The 20,314-nt window shown below is 40.8% G+C and overlaps 2 protein-coding genes, 1 long non-coding RNA gene and 5 other non-coding genes across 9 annotated transcripts; 1 reads left to right on the top strand and 7 right to left on the bottom strand.

Annotated features, from left to right (window-relative positions):
- Window positions 1-4,290: 4,290 nt before the first annotated feature.
- LOC132991265 (uncharacterized) lies at window positions 4,291-8,517 on the bottom strand. Of its 2 annotated transcripts, XR_009676162.1 has the most exons (8): window positions 8,424-8,517; window positions 7,093-7,153; window positions 6,822-6,849; window positions 6,595-6,637; window positions 6,148-6,228; window positions 5,865-5,919; window positions 5,016-5,075; window positions 4,291-4,757 (listed from the first exon to the last, which is right to left on the bottom strand). It is a non-coding gene; the product is annotated as an uncharacterized LOC132991265 (long non-coding RNA). The 2 variants fall into 2 exon arrangements; XR_009676163.1 differs by lacking the exons at window positions 5,016-5,075; window positions 5,865-5,919.
- On the bottom strand, window positions 4,849-4,982 carry LOC132991737 (small nucleolar RNA SNORA18). The gene has a single exon (XR_009676250.1). It is a non-coding gene; the product is annotated as a small nucleolar RNA SNORA18 (small nucleolar RNA).
- Window positions 5,697-5,834, bottom strand: LOC132991726 (small nucleolar RNA SNORA8). Its single transcript, XR_009676239.1, has one exon. It is a non-coding gene; the product is annotated as a small nucleolar RNA SNORA8 (small nucleolar RNA).
- Window positions 5,981-6,114, bottom strand: LOC132991735 (small nucleolar RNA SNORA18). Its single transcript, XR_009676248.1, has one exon. It is a non-coding gene; the product is annotated as a small nucleolar RNA SNORA18 (small nucleolar RNA).
- Window positions 6,395-6,532, bottom strand: LOC132991727 (small nucleolar RNA SNORA8). The gene has a single exon (XR_009676240.1). It is a non-coding gene; the product is annotated as a small nucleolar RNA SNORA8 (small nucleolar RNA).
- Window positions 6,716-6,786, bottom strand: LOC132991722 (small nucleolar RNA Z40). Its single transcript, XR_009676235.1, has one exon. It is a non-coding gene; the product is annotated as a small nucleolar RNA Z40 (small nucleolar RNA).
- A 1,518-nt stretch (window positions 8,518-10,035) lies between the features above and the next one.
- chtopa (chromatin target of PRMT1a) lies at window positions 10,036-14,968 on the bottom strand. The gene is made up of 6 exons (XM_061060405.1): window positions 14,756-14,968; window positions 13,189-13,278; window positions 12,018-12,168; window positions 11,269-11,443; window positions 11,030-11,176; window positions 10,036-10,928 (listed from the first exon to the last, which is right to left on the bottom strand). The coding sequence occupies exons 2-6, from the start codon at window positions 13,251-13,253 to the stop codon at window positions 10,726-10,728; spliced, it is 741 nt and encodes a 246-aa protein (XP_060916388.1). The 5' UTR covers window positions 13,254-13,278; window positions 14,756-14,968; the 3' UTR covers window positions 10,036-10,725.
- Window positions 14,969-15,061: 93 nt separating this feature from the next.
- On the top strand, window positions 15,062-19,377 carry snapin (SNAP associated protein). Its single transcript, XM_061060407.1, has 4 exons — window positions 15,062-15,221; window positions 16,450-16,496; window positions 16,613-16,731; window positions 17,913-19,377. Exons 1-4 carry the CDS (start codon window positions 15,106-15,108, stop codon window positions 18,018-18,020), a joined length of 390 nt encoding a protein of 129 aa, XP_060916390.1. The 5' UTR covers window positions 15,062-15,105; the 3' UTR covers window positions 18,021-19,377.
- The last annotated feature ends 937 nt before the right edge of the window (window positions 19,378-20,314 follow it).

Raw genomic sequence — 20,314 nt, 5'->3', positions numbered from 1 at the left:
AATCAGAGCCCAGAAGCGACGCGTGGACACCGCGTGGCTGGGAGAATGTGGAGCATGTACAGCAGATGTGAGGGAGGAAGTCGAGAGGTGGATAGAGAGAGAAAAGTACATTTGTAGTAAACAGGCTGAAACCAGAGAGAGGATCGTCTGGATTCACATCACAGATCTGATGAGTCACATAGGTGTATCACGTTCGTTGGCACGCGGTGATTCCCAAAACCTACTTATAATAATTACTATCAAGTGGTTTGAACTGGAAATACATACATACAACAATATACAGAAAGTATAGCATGGATGTAGCCTGAAAATGTGGCTCAGTCAGAAAACAAACCCTGAAATCCAATGAGCACAACATAAACTATTTTAGACGTTAGTTGTCGTTATTGGATATATGACATAAGATACACGTCGTCTGAACGGTTGCATTGCAAACATTCCAGTTCATGGTCAACATGTTCGTTTGTAGGTCATTGGCTGACTTCAGATCATAATCTACGATTCTGCACGCTGGTTATTTTCTGCTCCAAGACGGTACGCATCTCAGTTTGAGACTCGGGAATGGGCATATAGTTTAATTCCTCATTTTACAGATTATTTCAGCTACTTATTTCGTATTGGTTTTAGTTAACCAACAACCACCTCGCTTTAACATCAACATTCCCCAACATGTTGTCTTAAAAAGATTGCGTGCAGTTGAATTGCATGAGTACAGTAGGCTACACACCCAGATTACAGTTTATTTATGGTAATCAAATGTCCTGTTTGTTTTTTTTTACAGTTTTAAACTCTGAGTCCTGAATCCCAATATATGTAGCCTATATGTCAAAATAACAAAATGACCTGGTTTTCACAATGCTACAATTCATTTAGCAGACGCTTAAGTCCAAAGCATCGTTCACCAGAGAGTAAGTACAACAACACAAGCAAGGATCCAGGGAGGAGGAAACAACGTCAGGAAGCGCAAACAAGTGACTGTAAGTAATTATATACAGTCTGATATGCACACAAACATAAACGTGGTGACAGGCAGTGCATAAAGGCAAAGCATGGTTTGTTGTTTTTAAGTAAAGTTATCATATCATCATCAACGACAACATCGAAAGCTGCTTTTGAGAGTCTAAATCGGCATCAAAACCATCCTAAATATCGCCATCATCATCATCATCATCATCAATATGATTGAGTTCATAGGTATTAACGAGAGAGCTGGGTCTTTAGCTTTTTTCTTAAAGGTGCAAAGGGACTCTGCAGATGGAACAGAGTTTGGTAGTTCATTCCACCAGCGGGGGGGGGGGGGGGGGGGGGGGGGGGCAGAGTCGTAAATGTATTTTATACTTGTTTTCAAGGCAGGGTTGGTAATTTCCTCCCCGATACACTTTTTAAGATTTTGGTTGAAATGGTCTTTAGGTCCTGACAGAAATGAATAACTCATGTTCTCTGAAAAAGGAACAAAGAGAATCCGTCTTCTGTATCAGTTGTAAGCCTGTAAAAACTTCGACCAGTGTCTGCCACGAGGTACCAATCTGATGAATCAATCACAACCTCCCTGTCTCCCTGCTCGCTCTCTGCCTCTTGCTTGCACTAGTCCACACTCATTTTTTACATGTATGTCAATGAATCAATGTGTCATTAGTCATCGCTGCTCCGTCTGGCAGAACCTGTCAGTATGCTAACGGTTAGATTTCACTTTTAAATGAAACAGTGTTTTAAGACCAGTCCTGGTGTTAAAAGGTGTGCTAAGGAGGTGTGCTAAGAGCTGGACTAGTTGTCCCGGTTACCGATGACAACACCTCTAGGCTACTCTTTTGGGTCTTAATTCGATGGTTTGTACATTAAAGTAAACATAGGTGTGTTTTATATGCAACAGTAAGCACTGCAGGGCTGTTATGGGATTTATAAAATGGAGAAACGTTTCTGAGAATTCATCCAACCCCTGTTGAGAGAATTCAGAGATTGCAGCACGCGTTCCTAAGCACAACAAACACATGCGGAACATTGTGAAGTTGTGTGTTTCGGAGGTTTCATCAGAAGAACTTCTGCAGTTTTTAAAGCGTGGCGCTGAGATAATGTTTCCACTTTCTCAACCAAACACACTTGTATCCCGTGCTTGTTGGTGCTTGGACCCGCAGCTGTTTTGGATGTGATTCCCGTATTATTCCCTCTGGTGAACTTTCACCCAGTTTATTTCTAAAGACGCCATTATATTATATCACCAGGATTTTCCATCATAAAAATAGATGAGCATCAGCGGATGAGACAAAGAGATATGCAAAACAACAAGAGAGACACACAGAGGCCACAGAGAGAGACAAAACAAGTACAAGGACAAACAACATGACATCACAGAGACAGAACTATTACTCAAAGGAAAAGGGTAAATGCAAAGAGAGGAAAATAAAGACAACAAAGTGACACAAAATGAATGTAAGTAGACAATAAGGACTTCAAGTGAAGGCATAGAGGAACACTCAAAATATCAAAGACACTAAATAAATTTAACAAACAGGAACAGAAACAGCAAGAGTCCAACTGCAAAAAGGAACAACACAGCAAAAATAAGAAGCCGCACACGGGGAACACAAAACTACAACCACATACAAAAAGACTTGAAACAAGTTCAAAGTGAAACAAAACAACTGTAAAGAGACATAAAGCTAGGGCTGGGAAACAAACACGCATTTCAGAACCATGTTACAGTAAAGTATTTATATATTTAACTCTAAGCAATGAGAGGGAAAGGCATACTTCACAGATAATGGAGCTTTGTTTTCTGTACTGTAACATGCTCTGACACGTGCATGTGCAAAGGGGGACTGCATGTTCAGACATAATCTGCAAATAAAAGGACAGAAAATAAACACTCCAAACATTTGTTTTTAATATCACAGACTGGGGTGAAGAAAAAGTGTTACAGCGTTCTGGTTTGCCGTCCAATCAGAAGAGACCCTCTGTTTTCAGACATCACCATTAAAGGACAAAATGTAACCTGAGCGGGGGCAGGTTGCTCTGTTGTGTAAACATATACTGACCCCTGGCGGAGGTAATATGCCACTACAGGTGTAAACTTTTACCTCCATACAGTCCGGGGACAATTTGGAGCAGATTAAATGAATGAATTGTACCTTCAGATGACATTTAATGTTCAAAAAAGTTAACTTATTCAAAAACTTGATCTCTCTCAAAGTCTATCACAGCCACATACGTGCAGTAAAAATCTAACAATAATTTGATTTGCTCTAATCAAAATCAGAAGCATTTTTTTTTTTTCATTGCAAAGTACAATAATTGATAAAACAGTTAGCAAAGGACTAAAGCAAAGATAGTAAGAAGCTATAAAAAACAGCAGAGCCCCTGCTGACAGGAGACTCAAACAGACGATGAAACTATAAAACGCAATTTAAAAATTACTAGAATAAAAAAAGCTATCAAAATGTACAAAAGTTGCAACGGAGGAGCTGTGCAGGTATGTGCATAATTTACAGTGCAGATAACTGCGAGTACAGTTTTCCAGAGCAGAGTTCAGTGTAATCAAATAAAATATTAAGTCCAGTGTTTTAATGTGATGCAGAAATGTTTTGATAGAAGCCTTCACATTACTGATGTTCTCTGACTGTGGGGCTGAGAGAGAGTCTGTGTTATGTTGGGGGGCAGGGGGGGGCATCATTAATGAGGCTGTGTTATCCTGTACAAACAAACTTTAAATACTAATGTCGGTATGTTTAAATGTTCCAATTCTGAATCAAGTCAAGGTTACCTGCAGTACAAGAGCACCCAGTTGAAAGGGTAATGGTACCTGTTATTTGACAGAGGACGAGGTGTCCCACTGCAGTGGCTGGAAATCAATCTGTGCAGCCAAAGGTTTTAAGAGTACTGGCAGCAAGTTCATAAATATCATCCCCATAGAGCTGCTACAATAACTTCCCCAGTAAATAAAAGGTGAATGGACTTGAGCTTCCTTCAGGTCTTCTAGTCTTCTCAAAGAATGTTTACACCACATTTCATACACTGATGAGGCTGCGGGATCAAACCACTGACCTTCAGGTTGGAAGACGACAGACTACCAAATGAGCCACAGCCACCCACAGGGAAGATTTATTTCTAAAAAGTAATCCCAGTTTAAGACTTCTATTGCTGCTCTGAGCCACTTGTGCTGAGATTGAGATGTTAATAAGCAATTTTAGAAATGTTCAAAGTAATGAAAATTCTTGGTCTGCTAGTTGATTAATGGTTACAGAAGAAACATTTTACCAATGTGGAAGAATTTAACACCAAACAGAACAAAAATGCATCTTTCAAAGTGTTTTATTTAAATTCAAACAATCAGGTGTTTTCTAAATCTGAGCACAGATTATTCATGAATCCAAAATCAGTGATTGCAGATTGAAGTGCTGGTGTTCATGCTCTCAGCTGGTGTCTGATGGTTCTGCATCAATCTGCTCCGTCTGAAAACAAAAACAAGGAAAAGGTTCAGCCTTCTATACTAAAACTCAACAATACGTTCCAAGGATTATGAAAAACAGATTCTGTAAAAATACAACATCAAACAATCAGAACTTGTTCCCAGCAGGTCTCCTACAGCACGGAGCTGCAGAAGCCGGCTGGGATGGGGTTTAATTTCTGGTCAATTCCACAGCAAGTCAGGAAGTGTGAGTCCTGAAAGCCTTGGTATATGACCAACAAGTGAATGTAGGAAAACAGACGTTTACTTACCGGCTGCAGAGAGCGACGTCACGCTCCAGGGCGGTTTCAGCTTTCTGAAACAAAATCACAATACATTAATCAAGCTTCTGTTACGATTCATGCTGTTGATCATATGGATCTTTCACTTCACAAAATCAGGTCACATCTTGTTCTGCAGTAATATCCCAGCATGCTCATGGAGGTGAACACGTGGGTAAAGCGAGACTACAGGTTTACTCTGCGAGGCATTTCCAACGACACGACCCTACAGGTAAAGGTCAGTCGGGATAGACCTCACACTCACCGAGAACAGGAGACGTCTATAAACTCACCTTCAGTGTTGCTGAACGCCATCAGATGCAGAGACGGGATGTTTCCACTTCAGCAGAAATCTGAAGGAATAAGAATCCGGTTAGAAGCGTTCGGAAACATTTAACCATCAAAGGGCGAACAATGTGTAAAAATGGCTACATGACAAAACATGACAGCCGTCCTGGAGTTTACAAAAATGTTATAGCTGCAAGAAACTGGCCTCCTATCCTTAACCCTAGAGTACATAGGTCTCCATGCACACAGTGACCAAACTAAACAAAAAAAAAAAAAAATATATATATATATATATATAGGGTGCAGGTTGATGGACCTGACTCAACATTTCCATAACAGCACAGCCTTAATAGCTCGGACAATGTAAAGAGTGTGATTTTGATCACCACACAGTGAAACAGCGAGCAGTGCAGATGTCTTTTATCTAGATTTCATTCTTTTGTAGCTCAGCAACGACTGGCGATTCAAATTTAGTGTTTATGAGCCGCAATTACAAAACTGAAAGCCCTAATGGCTCAAATGAAATGTATCATGCTGCCACCTAGTGGTTAATGTAGGAACCACACACCCTGATGATGCATTTACATCTTGATTCTGACAAGATTTGTTTAGAAGTCATGAGTTCAGCTCTACTGTTGTGTTTTCCTAGCATCTGAGATATTAACATTGAAGAGTAGACCATGAGGGAGTGTCTCAACAAAAATACCAGGACTCCGAACACGTTCAGCTCAGAGACCAACGATGCCAGGTGTTGAGTTTGTCTCGCACTGGTTTATGAACAAACCAGCTGATGAAACAGCTGGCTGCAGATACCACACAGTGCTCACATCACAGCCATCACTAGACTAACTCACCCGTCTGCAAGTCAGTCCGTCGTCAGCCATCCATCCATCACGCCATCATGGAGACCTACAGACAAAAAGAGGACTTCATCACACACTGCCCGCTCAGAGTCAGTCCCTGTCACCTCAAATGTTCTGCAGTAATATCCCAGCATGCTCATGGAGGTGAACACGTGGGTAAAGCGAGACCACAGGTTTACTCTGCGAGGCATTTCCAACGACACGGCCCTACAGGTAAAGGTCAGTCGGGATAGACCTCACACTCACCGAGAACAGGAGACGTCTATAAACTCACCTTAAGTGTTGCTGAACGCCATCAGATCCAGAGACGACTCATGAAGCCTGCAACGAGGAGATCAATCACTGCAGCTAACACCTGGAGAAATGAAACAGCACGATGTCAGGCACATTTTTCCTGATAGAGATGTATATAAAGATAGGACCAGGATGTGGAGCCCAGCTGGATCTTTCTGTTATTAACTGTTTTTTTTAGGATACCAAAACAAGCCTCATCATAACATTTGGTTATCTTATGTAGGAGTGAGTGTCTCAACAAAAATACCAGGACTCCGAACACGATCAGCTCAGAGACCAACGATGCCAGACGTTGAGTTTGTCTCGCACTGGCTTTTGAACAAACCAGCTGACGACACAGCTGGCTGCAGATACCACACAGTGCTGACTTTAAAAAATAAAATAAAATAAAAAGTCAATCACAGGAAACACAAACATCCACACTCACATCGTGTAGTTGCTTCAGTTCTGCAGGTCAGGACGGAGAAAACCTGCAGGAGGAAGAAGCAGGGCGAAGGTGAGGCTGTATTTCTATATATCGAGATCTAAGTTTATCATGTGTGCAGGAGGATGGTTCAGAGAGGCATCTATCAATCACACATCAGAGCAGTTGAACATAAAGCCAATCATCATAACGACAAATTAACACAAGACTTAATATGTCATAAAACTCACCGAGCTGGTCTGAGGTCTGCGCCGTCACCTGAAACACAGACAGAACATTTAAAGACTCCATTTGTAAATAAAATAATTAACGTACATTAAGTATAAGCTGTAAGTCCTCATAAGTAACACTGCTGCAGAGTGCACAGCAGTGGGTTGCAAGAGAATGAATCACTCTGTGCACTGTATGAGACCTGTGCTCCACCAGACAGGAGCAGAGATCATACTGTGCACACACAAAGATATCACATTAATGACCATGTGGCCTGTAAGACATATTCACCTCATGTCCCACAGGGGCAGCAGAATCTGAAGGGTGACTTCTCCCCATCTCGTTGCAAGTCCTGCGGAGAGAGGTTGGTTTTTATATGTCAAAGTTTCAAGAGCTTCTCCATAATCAAGGATAGACTTTGCCACTTCAGAAATAAATTTGAATAAATTTGTCAGTCTGCAGGTATTACTATGCACCTAAAACAATCGAACTGTTTAAACTGAGCAACTAAACTATTAACAAACAAGATGCAGCAAATTTAGGACTTCAAGATGTGAAACAAGAGTTTCAGGGTCTTTGATGCTACAGAGTTAATGTTTCAGGCCTCATTGTCACCGTTCTGCAACCAGCAGTGCAGAGGTGAAAGCAAAACCTGACGTAGTTATATAGCCACAGCTGTTCTGGGATCAGCCCACTGAACAGGTCAAACCCACAGAAGAGGCTGCACTGTGGCGCAAACAATTATGAAGCCTGGAACTGCAGAGACCTTGCAGACGCTTCCTCTGAAACATCATTTGTAAACTACAATTGAAAGGGAAGCTTACGACTTGTGTTTCCTTCTTTAAAATAAAGTACAAAGATGTCTCAAGTGGACACTTGTGGAACTGCAGCTTGTTGCAACTACTGCATTGGCTTCGCAAGAAATTGTTTAGTAAATTTTCTTAAACAGGACCTCTTTTTGTGCCATATTTAATGTACATGCTATCATCTGAACCTTGAATACACTCGTCATTGAGTTAACATGATGGCAAGCGGAATAATAAATGTTTTATACATATTTTTTTAATGGTACATGAACATTTAAATATACAGTAATCACATTTTCATTTTAATCAGATCCTAACATTTTGAATATGCACCAGTTTCTTTTTTTCTGTGTAAGACGTCAGTGCCTTTTTTATTGTTTACGCATTCTTGATAATTCAAAAACAGGTGTTATGTCGAAGTTCGCTTCCCTTCTGACATGCGCGCTCTCCGTTCATAGCAGCGCTAAAGCTAACTCTTGGGCTAAGGGAGGGACACTTTTCTAAACGTTACAAGGCTCGATCGCTACTACTACAACCTGAATAACGTGTATTTGCGTTATTTTAAATACAAATGTTGGATATCATTCAGTCATTCACTCAAGACTTCGTAAATTTTGCGAACACTTTTGGCCTTATTAGCACCAAGGTAGCTACCAGCTAAGTTAGCATGCTCCAACGTGGTGTCCAGAAAGTGAGGACGTGGTGTTTAATGTAAAATACTAAATCACATCCTGTTCTTTACTGCGTGTTTCGTGTCTTTTTATGATCCGGCTAGCTCTGTTCAAAGTCACGAACAAGTAAATTGTTCATATTTACCCATTTTGTGTGTCCTCTTCTCACGATCCACCAGAAATAAGAGAGCTTCTATTCCGCCGCTGAAGTATTTATAGGAAGCTTTACGTCAGTTGAGAGCGGTTTACGTCAGAAAGTGCTGCGTTCAGGGAAGTCGGATACCATAGATTTAGTAAGTTTAGAGCTGAATGCCAATTTATGTATTTTAAATATTCGGATAAACTGAATCTATGGAGTTAGCTGGTGCGTTTTTGTTCGTTTCAATAAAGCATAGCACTAAATAATATAATATTTATATATTTATAATTCAACATTCTGAGACATGAAATTAGTTAATCATTCTTGTAAATATATCATATGCAATTTCTATTATAAATATTTATTTTGCATTAACTATCAACAATTCATTTCATTTTATTAGATAATAAGATAATATTATAAGATGATACTTTATTTTACCAAAAGGAAACATTTTCATGGACTCTGTCTTGCAGTTACAAGACAATTAAAAATACATAGAGATCATATAAACTTGTAACAATTCCAAATAAACATATAAAACACCTCCCTGCAACTGTGACAGATTGACATATTGAAATGTTGTCAATATATTATTGCTTAACAATCAATAGGACATTGTTCAATCTTCAAAAAGGCAACTAATTTACAAATTGCAAGGTTCACACGCATCCTGGAAAACAGTTTAGCAATTTTCCAGTCATGGACGACACATGGAAAATGAGAGAAGAAACAAAATGTTCTGGAAAATCGTAAATTAAACTTTCTCCTCATTTCATATGTTGTTTATTTGTCATTTATCCATCTGGAATATGTACAAAATATGAACCAGATTTACCCTATGATCAGGTTAGGGATGATTAATTTCATTTAAACTATCATGAAACTTTTATTTTACCACATCAATTGAATTATTTTTGACCTGCTGTTACTGGCTTAACTACTGAATCACACAGTTAGGTCACATATTATATAAAATACACTCAACTTTGATTTTGTAACTCTGATGTGTCCCTAGTCCGTCTACAAACCACCCAATGATGAGAAAAGTCCATCCTCTCTGTCTTTTTCCTGCTCCACTTTTCAGAAAATGTGTGCTCAAACAGGCCGTTTGGAGATTTTCCCTTCATGACATTACAAAGGGCAGTAACCCCTCCCCCAGGTGGGTGACACTCCCACAGCTAGGTGTTTGTTCTGCCCTCTGAGTCTGCCTTCTCACCGTAAACAATAGGGCATGGAGCGAGAAAGCACCGAGACACCCAAGCCCTTCCAGGGAGGGGGCGTGGTCAGACACAACTCATTTACATTTAAAGGTACAGACACAGAAACAGCCTGTTCTGAGCAGGGCTGAAATAGAGGGGTTTAGAGGCATGATCAACTACAGGATCAGAGTGGATTTAGAACAAGAAACTTAACACATGTTTTGAGGATCTGTGAGACTTATTTGAACTGGTTGAAAAGGAGGAGAATATGACATTTAAACTAGATCTAAACTTGGATAAATATGGTCTGATTAAGCCACACATGATGTTAAAACTGCATTTTGGCACATTATGTAACCTTTAAACATTCACCCCATTAGATGAGGCATGAACATTTCAAATACAGGCAACCAACACAGTTTTGGGAAATCGTCGTTTCCATTTTAATTAAAACCTATTTCACTGGCTTCAGGTAATTTTATACAAATGCTCTCAGGTACAAGATAAGAATCGCAGACCTCCACAGCAGAGAGCCGACAGCTTTCAGATACAGAGACCGGGAAAAACTGAGCACTACATCTTTTAAAATACAAAACAGACAAATGGATTCTTGGCTTTATAACTCTTTTCTTACATTCTTTTTTTAACACGAATCTAGAAAAGGTCGCAAATGTTTGAGATAGAACCAACAAACGCTAAGATCTATCTAAAACAAAAGTTATAAAATAAAGGAGTTTTCAACTTCAGTGGACACAACATTTCCCGGGTCTTTTTTTTTTAAAAAGCCGGTACACATTTCCATTTTACAGATAATGTATAAAAAAACAGAACAAAAATATGGTTCTAGAGACAGAAGGTAAATTAATAATTAAAAGGTCCTTTCGCAAAGATTTAAAAGGTTTCTCAGGAGCAGGTCGATGCAGGACCGAGTCGTGGTCGAAGCACATTCAAGTGAAACCTCGACCCCCTACTCGATTTTCATCTCTGCCGTCTAACTTATGAACACAATCACGTCTCAGAACATTTCTGGTGTAATTCACACTTCATTTTGTGCGTTCGAGTTCAGTTGTGCAGTTCAGCAGAGACTCTCTTCGTGTGCATCAGAGTCACTCCATGCTGTCGGGGTCCGCCTGGGCCATGTAGGCATCCAGCTCTGCGTCCAGGTGACCTTTGGTCTTCGACATGTAGGCGTCCAGCTGGTTATCCAGTTGTTCGCGAGTCACAGAAGGACGGCCAATTCCCCGGCCCCTCCCACGCCCTCGACCACCCCGACCAGCGAAACCACCACGTCCACGCAGACCACCACGACCTGATTACGAAAGTACACATTTATGAGTCCATTTTGTTTACTTAATATGATAATTTATTAACTATAAAAATATGAGAAATTAAACTTTGCCGCTCCCTCACCTCTTGCAACTCCCCCACGTGCTGCTCCTCTGATCAGAGCGCCTCCTCTGCCAGGGGGTCCTCCACGGTGGCGTCCTCCTCTACGCATCGCCAGGCGACCAGCAGAGCCGCGCCCTCTCATCGGACCACCTGTGGTCATCCTCTTCCCTGTGAAACACAAAATCAAATCATCATTTAGAACACACAGTTAAAGGGAAAGAAAATCTACAGCCTCGAGAATCAGACCCTCAGACACCCACCTCTCAGAGACAGCGCTCCCCTCATCGCTCCTCCTCTGGCTCGTCCTCGGAGGCCTCCCCTAGTCATCCCTCTCATGCCTCCTCTTCCTCCTACAGGTCCTCCTCTCATCAGCGCACCGACTGGCCGGCCCAGCCTCGCCTGGATGTTGCTCTTCCCCAACCGTTGCTTCAAGCTCTGACAAGTTTTTAATGGCAAGCAAAATTAAATCAGGCATACAAGCACAAGCTTAAATGTTGGTCTTTGCAAGTTGTAGAATAGAGTCTGGTCTAGAGATGCGCTTATTGTTAAGTGTCCTGACATATCATTTGTTATGAATTGGTGCTATACAAATAAAGATTAACTAACCTCACATCCACTACAAATTAAGAATGTTATGCTTCTATATGCTTAGACCTTGAGGTTCCATCTCTCTCTCTCCGTGCATTCACATCATATTCCTCTAGATCGATGCCGCTTGTTTCATTACAGTCTGTCATCTCTAAGTTTTGTAGCTTGTGACTGAGCAAACCAGGAGAGAGCGTAGTGTTTATGGCTTTGAATTTTCAATAGACTCCTAAAAATAGTCTACAATCAGTTTTATCAAATTTAAAATCTAAATTGGGAATTAGTGTGAAAATATCTGAGATTTTATCTTTCGGTCAAATCCCAACCCTACCCTCTCAACACAACGTCTATATGATTGGAGGTTGGGTTATATCTGGTAAAAACAGAAGTCCACAACACTCAGCCTGCTGACCTCTGACCTCACCTGCTTGTGATTCAGAGCAGCCTGCACTGACGGCCGGTTCTCCATCTGCTGGGCCAGTCGGCGGTTACGGGCACTGGCCAGGTGCTGCTGCTGCATGGTGGCTCGAATGCTTACCGCAGCAGGCTGCTTGTTCTTCAGCATGTTAGTGAAGCTTTAGAGGTGGAAGGGAGAGAGAGAGGGGGGGGAGATGAGAGAGGGGGAGAAGGGACATACAGAGGAGGAGGAGGAAGCAGGTTCCACATCAAGTCATTTCTCACATTATGGATGCGGCCACACAGACTGTGATGGCTCTTGTCATTTCAGACTTATGTTCCATTTGTTGGCACTCACTTTCTCTCTCAATCATATCACAGTTGGTTTATATTTGAATTAAGCATGTTTAATTTCAAACAAGCACAAGAAGAAACTTGAATAGAGAAAAGAGTGCAGAGACAGAGAAGAGAGTGCCAGAAGAGGAGCACAGTTTGCCACTTACAGGCCTCCAGCTGCTCTGCTGGGTGTCGTCGCGCTGCAGCAGCAGAGGCCCTGGACGTGAGGAGTGCTTGGCCACTCAGCCTCTTACAGCATGGACCGTGACGCTGTGGTTTAACCACTGAGTAAGGGGAGATGAGGGGGGTAGGGGGAGAGCTTTGTCACGTCCAAGCTAGGACTGAGCACCTTTAAGCATAGAGAGAGAGCGAGAGAGACAGGTGAGGGAGAAAAGGGAGCATGTGCTTAATTTCCGCTGGGTTGAGAGAGAAAAGTAAAGAGGCAGGAAGGTGCCCCATCTCCCTGGTTTAGCTCAAGCCTTCCTCTCCCCTGTAAAGGCTAATACTTGGCTGTGTTAACAGGGAGTAGGTGCCAGGGCTTTAGTAGGACAGTGGTCCGGCCTAGCATAGGCTTACCAAGTATGACCACTACCCTTTCCCCTTGTTTACATGTGTGCACTGCTCATGCAAGACATCTGGCCCAGGAAAGCCTCCTCTGCCCCGTATTAAAACCATATATAACCCCACACACGTGGACGGGACAGACGTAGTTGAGTAAGCAGCGCACACACTGAGTATAGCATCCATGTCGGGTCCGGTCCCCAACAGAAGCCTTCCGTAGGGAGCACTAGAACCTTCACAAGCCAAGGCTGGCCCTTTCATCATCTGGTGTCTAACTGCTGACAGGGTGCGTGGCGCCTCACCGCTCGTTCAGGGACACCTTGGTGGTGCTTTTCAGGACCACTTTTTGGGAGGAAGGTGCACTCATTTTGACAGGCTTCGTTTGCAGGCTCCTGGAAAGAGACGGGACAGGAAATAAAAGATTTAGAACAAGGTTAGCAAAATAAGACTCGATAACAAGCAGCATATGAGTGGCCGTGAAACATATTTTTTTAAACTTAATTTGTACACACTACTGCAAAACAAATTGGGTGTCATAGCCTTGGAGGCAGGAGGAAAACGATATATACACAATGTGTTTATCGGATGTTTAATGCTCATTACAAATATTGTTCTCGTGTCCGTCCTGTGTCTGGCTGTGATCCTGGTTTTTGGACAACCTACAAGCTGTAAATCTTTGCACATCTTTTTTTTTTTTAAGTCTCCGGGTTGGTTTCAGATTCAGCCATAAGAGGAATTCTTAATGACATTAATGCAGAGTGCTTCCAAATAAAACTTGTGAAGATGTCTATATCGGCTGTAAACAAAGCCATGTGCACACACAAGGCAGCGTTTGCAAAGCATTGATCCATGTGAGGGAAACACACTATTATTTTAGTAATGCTTTATATAACTACCTTTATTATTATCATCCCTTTCATTATTTATCTACTTGTTTAAATTTCTCTTACTATTACGTGTTTTTTTCAAAACATTTTTAGTATTTGCAAGGTATTTTGGGGCTCCTGCATGCAGCAAAGGGCCGAGGTTGGACTCGAACCCATAGTCGCTGCAGGGGACGTGCGCGTGCGACATAACCAGCAGGCTATCCAACACTGCAGATGACTTTTAGTCGCTTACACAACCTTACTATTTGGTCATCTTGGTTCTTGTGTTTGCCTGGTTAACATGATGGTTGGGTTTAAAATGTTTGTTGGTTACTTTGTTGTTCATGTTCCCTTTGCTTTGTCTTTGTAATGTTCCTGCTGTATGTCAAAGCATAATAAAAGTTAATATTGTTCAACATTTTGAAATTTTGGGATGGTCACAAACTATATTGTTAAACAAGCTGTAAAGAAAACTCAGCTAAAGTATGCTTTGGTGTCTTGTTAGACAATCAACTTAAATTCGTGAACAGACATTCCCTCAACACTTTAAATCAATAGAGACAAGTTTACATACCAAACTCATTCACTACAAAGCATCTAGTATCGACCATAAGGTAAAAACATCACAGGATGACGTCAGAGGTGGCAGCTGTCTGATCATACATCATTAGTGCCACTTAAAGCGTTTGTCTCCTCCGCCTTTAATGAAGTACTTTAATATATTGAAAACGACTCAATAAAAAGGGGGAATAGGTCAGGAATCATTTGAAACCCTCGCAAACATGCTTGCCATATTTATTTACTGATAAAAATAGTAGGAAAAATAAATAGTTCTGGTGTAAACCGGCCCAGTTTGACCGACAAAAACTATTTAGCTTAGCTAGGTAGTCTATCACCTTTTGTCGATCAAGGGACGGAGTTACAAAGTCTAAATTGAACAAGTTTAATAAATAACCTTAAATATAACAGCATTTTGTTTGTATTTATTCATTTTATTACTTACAGTGAATGTTGCGTCGGTGGAGAAAAGCCTTGCAGCTAGTCAAGATTAGCCTCGAGAGCTAGCTCGTCTTAGCACGGTGCGGCCCGTATCTTCTTATGTTTGTATAAAACGGATATTTTGAAGCTAATTTTCCAACAGAGCGCAGTTGGAAAAAAAATAAAAAATAAAATGTCTAGTTAACTTCTGGCTTTATCAGAAGAAAACAGCAGAGACAGGGGTGTCGTCTCTCCTAAAATGGTGCTGCTAGCTGCTGAAGCGGACGGAGAAAATGGAGACGTTCTAATGACGCTTTACGTCACCGCGATGACGTCACTTCCGGTTGCGGCTGTGTTTATGGTTTTTCGGTTAAAATGGCTTCAGCTGCTTTGGTGGAGACTTCTGCAGGTAAAGATGTTATCGCCGAGGGGCTGCTCGACCTCCTGAAACCAGCAATCCAGCAGCTTGACTTGCATGTACACTCAGTGAGGTAAGTGTCTATTTTTTTTTATTATTAATGATTATTCGTGACTGACATCCGAGCAGGCGAGCTACTTCAGCTAACTGCCTGATTGTCCCGTGACTCCATCACGGGTGTCATGAGTTCTTCATTGTTCCCCTTTGTGTTTAATCATTTACATTTAATATAAGTTGTCATCACCTGCTGGATGTAATTTATTTATCTGCTTTGATCAGAAATTCGACCTCTGTCACTTTGTCTCTTCTCTCTGCATGGACGTTTTAAAATACACTGTAGGCCTGTTTCTACACACATTTCATGCAAGAGGCAAATTAATTCATAAAAAGAACATATTATTGACTGCTGGCAGCCACACTGTAGGCCTACTAAGTGCTTGAACATGCACACACAAAGTGCAGAACAATAAAAATGACAACTTTATACCAACAACCTGTTTGGAAATATTTAGTCTCCAGTGTTTCCCACACAAACACGATACCTGGGCCCAAGTACATTTCCGACCTATTCTCATTTAATTTTTCATTTATTCATAAAATTGCTGCGTTTTAAAAATGTTAATGTAGAGCTGCTTGCTGCAGATTGTGTGCTGAACTCCAATAAATAACAGAATATCTGTTAATGAGAATATCTGAATATCTGTTCATGTAGGCCTACATGAACAGATATTGAACTGTTATTTATTTATTCTGTTAATGTAGGCATAAATTGAGCAGATTAAAGTTGTTTGTTGCAAAAACTAGATTAATTTAGAGGGGAAAACACATTTGATATAAATACAACCCAATAGATACAAGCTAGATAAAAGTACGACAAAAAAAATAAATTGTTGTTTTATGCTGAACGGGTTTGTTTTTTATATTGTTGAGATTTCTTTGCGTACCACCACAGGGAGCCCACGTACCATAGTTTGAGAACCACTGCCTTATTGCATTTCCACAGGCAACCATTCCCTTACTTGGTACAAGTGATGTAAGCAGGACGCTGATAGCCGCATCAGCTAAGTAATAGTGTGACATTATAGAAGGCACCCATCAGGGTTGGATTGGTAACATAAGGGTAGCAACAAAGTAGGAAGTCCAGATAATTTTTTTTTGGTACCATTCCCAACTTTTAGCTGGGAAAACGCCAACTGAATGTGTACCATACTGAACTGAACTGAACCGGACCACTTGGTGGAAACGGAGCTTTAAAGATGCTACAATTCTGATGGATAATGTGATTATTTTCTTCTTTACAGAGAAAGCCAGGTGGAATTAAGAGAACATATAGACAATCTTGCAACAGGTAAAATGACTTGGCTTGTCTATCTTGCATTTAATTTTCTTTACAAATACATGTATGAAGGTGATGAAATAACTCTTGCTAATCACTGTGTGTCTTGTGTTGTTCATTCTCTGCAGAGTTGTGCAGGATAAATGAGCATCAGAAGGTGGCGTTAGACCTGGACCCCTATGTGAAGAAGCTGCTGAATGCCAGACGGAGAGTCGTGTTGGTAAACAATATTCTGCAGAATGCACAGGTCAGTGACGAGACCAGGGCTTCTAAAGCTGCTGCTTTAATCAATATTTTTAATAACAACAACTGGAGGTCTCCACCAACACTGCAGCTACCCTCAACTGTGAGAGCTTTTTTTTGGAACGGGCTGTTTTCATAGCCGGAAAACTCTGATGTCATTATGTTGGAGCGGCAAGCAGCTTTTCTTTTTTTTTTTCAGAGAAAATGTTGTGATCCCCTGTTTTCCCTTTCTGCTTTCAGTAGGAGACAAACAGTGAGAGATGAGCTGGGGAGCATATTTTAACAATTAGATGTAGACCAAGAACAGGCAATAAAGAGAGTAGATTAAAGAACTCAAAATCATCAGCTGGACACTGTTCTGCTGCCATCTAGTGGCTCAAACAGGTAGTTACGCTGCTCTATGCGAGAACCAAAAGGCACTGTCAAATGTTTGTACCAGTGGTGTTGCAGCATTGCAGAAGCAAGAGACGCGCCTGTAAACAAACAGTGCGAGCTTCCCATGCACCCTTTCAGAACACAGACGCTGTTACTCCACTGCCAACTCTCTGCAGAACAACTTCACCTCATCATTCCTCCTCCGTTTTGTTTATTCACAGAAGGCAAATGCTGAGATGTAATTTAAAAAAGGAGAAACTGTGTTTAAGTGGCAGGTGTTGAAGAACTGAGTGCGATATGAAAAATGACCTCATGATCATGGATGCACCACTGCTAACTTTTACTGCTGTTGTATCTGTAGCCCCTCTTAAAGTGCGCGGTTCTGAATTCACTTTGCCTTATGGGGTTGCGAAAGCTCGGGAGGCATGGTGTGTGAACACACAGCGGGAGCTTGACGTGCAAACAGACACAGCTCTAATGTTACACATCGCCGCCCCCCCATTATGCCTCTTTTATTACCTCCCATGACGGATCAGGGGTTTAACAACCAGTCTCCATCCATGCGATACATATTGCACATTACAGGGGCTTAAGTATCCCGCCTTCAGCTCGGAATCTGTAAGTGCCAGGTGTTCACTGTTTTACTGCTCCAACTATAACGTTACCACAGACACAAATGTTTAAGGATTAGTACTTCTATAACCTAAAGCCAAAAGCCACACCTCATCACTATACTGCTTGGACTGTTAGTGTTATCGCTACAATAACCTGCTCGTCAAGTTGAACATAATCTAAATATTGTGTCTCCAGGAACGTCTAAGGCGACTCAACCACAATGTGGCAAAGGAGACGGCACGCAGGAAGACCATGCTGGAGGCGTCAGGAGTGTTCACCTCCCGCTCTCCCAGTAAACCCTGATCCTCCTCTTCTTCCTCCTCCTCCTCCTCCTCCTCCTCCTCCCGATCCACGCAGCAGATTCTGTGAACTGTCCTGACCAGCACGCAATCATCAATACAGGAAACTGAAACACGAGGAGGAGGAGGAGTCTTCCTCTGACATTTAGTTAGCTGTCTGTCTGATGACATCCTGCACTGCTTTGTCAAAATAAAAATCCAGGCTGTCAGCTGCTTAGCACCATGCTGCTGTACTTAGTTTAATGTCTAATCGTCTGGAATAATTTGACATGGGACATTTATTGTATGTATTTATTAGAACAATTCAAATACACGGCTTCCAGGGAAAAGATCAATAATTCTAACCATGCGCAAAATGTGAATAACATCCCTCAGTTTGCAGGATCGATGGCAACACTCAGCATGAGTAATCACATCGAGCAGAATAATTGATCCTTGTTCCTCGCCTCTAATCGGTCCTTTTCTTTTTGAAATGCTCGTTTACAAATGTGATCTTGATATTTCTTTATGAGGTGAACGTTAAAGAGGCCGTTTCCCTCCGTCACTGAGCATCGGCTTCGAGATAAACACAAACCTGCAGAGTTTTCTAAGCTGCTTTACCGTCTTTCACTTTCCAAGACAACAACAGCAAACACAGCATCATTAGCACACTGAAAGGAAAATGAAGATTGACAAACATCAATGAGAGCACTGGGAGGTGATGGTTTAATTTACCATGGTTAACATACTCTTTGGGGTTTGCTGCACTTGTACTGATGTTGGTGTTTTGTTTCCACTGTTCTTCACATTTCTATAATGGCTGAACCAACTAAAAGATGTTTTTGTGTAAATGAGATTCAAACCTTTAACACCAATGTCATCGCTGGATGCAGCATTGATAATTCATTTAGTTCCACCAGTGATTCACATAAAGGCTGTCAAATAAAATGTTGTTCTTTTCAATGTAAAAGGATACTCTCTCCATTATTGTAATGATTGAAAGTATCCAAAAATATCCAGACTTTATAAAAACCTTCGGATCTTCTGTCCTATTTTTAGCCAAAAGCTGCAGGGAGCAAAACATGCTGCCAATGACACTGCACACTCTTTAATTAAGGCCATTAAAAACAAGAATAGACATCTAGTGCGCAGGGCTTCCATAGTTATTTTGCTGTGGTATCACAACAGGTTTTATTGTGACTGTAAAAATATCTACATTCTAAATTCTGGTATGCAAGACTCACATTTTTTTTTAAATCCAGTCTGAGAACATAGACCGGAGAGATTATGTCTTCTGCACTTGTGACAGTGGTTTCGGGTTGTTTTTTTTGTATGATATCCATTGCTTGTGATAAAAGTTTGAAAATTAAATGTTAACTTCAGGTGTTGTGTGTCCTGTGCAATAATTTTCATCTTAAGTCTTTTATTAGTCGCCATGCTGAAAAAAAAGACAAAACCTGTAGCCTAACGGTAAAGCTGAGGCATAACTCGTGCATTTCCGAATTGATCTGGAAATGTACGTTTATTTGGGGTCTTATTGAAGAAAAAAATGAGTTCTCTCATTTTTTTAAAAAAGTTGCGAGGGATACATTCTCTGCAAAGTTTTGTCATTTTTGGAAATGAGCTGTATGGCATGTTTGCTGTTCACAGAAGAATGTTCAGAACCCTTGCTCATATGAGCTCCAAAACCACTTCTCCCTCCTGCAGTAAAAAGTAAACCCGTAGACTGATATACTCTGACCACTGTCCTGCATGAAAACACCAAAAACAACAACTAGAGACATGATGCACAGGGTTTTTCACACTCTTTAAGTGATAGTAAAAACAACATGACTTATTGCATTCAGTTAAATACAAAGGCGTAATGCTCTGAAAGTTTTAGAAACAATTTTGCAAAAGCATCAAGTATACAAAATTAAAATTGGATTACATGTTTGGCTAATCTTTTAAACTCTTAATTTAAAGAAATATTTCACATGTGGCCCTGTAATCAAATTGTCTTCCACAGAAAGGGGCGAAAACAAAATCATGAATAGCTGTCCTCAGAGGACCACAGGCATATATTTTATTATAATCTTGTGTCAGTCCCCATATTACCACCCTGCATGATTTAATTAACAAAGGAACAGTTTCAGGTATTTTCAGATGCTTTTAAATAAATGTGAAGTTTCTTTTGTAAATTTGATTGTCATCACACTTAGGCTAGTTTTGATTACAAGATCTAAAATGTGTTTTTTTTCTACTTTTACAATTAAAATAATTTAATGTTAACTCGTTTAATTCACTATAAAGAGGATTTACAACTAAGAAAGGTTCGAG

This window comes from Labrus mixtus, chromosome 16, assembly GCF_963584025.1.
Source record: "Labrus mixtus chromosome 16, fLabMix1.1, whole genome shotgun sequence".
Classification (NCBI taxonomy): domain Eukaryota; kingdom Metazoa; phylum Chordata; class Actinopteri; order Labriformes; family Labridae; genus Labrus; species Labrus mixtus.
The sequence above is the reverse complement of the archived record's forward strand: the minus strand, read 5'-3'. Positions and strand labels throughout refer to the sequence as shown.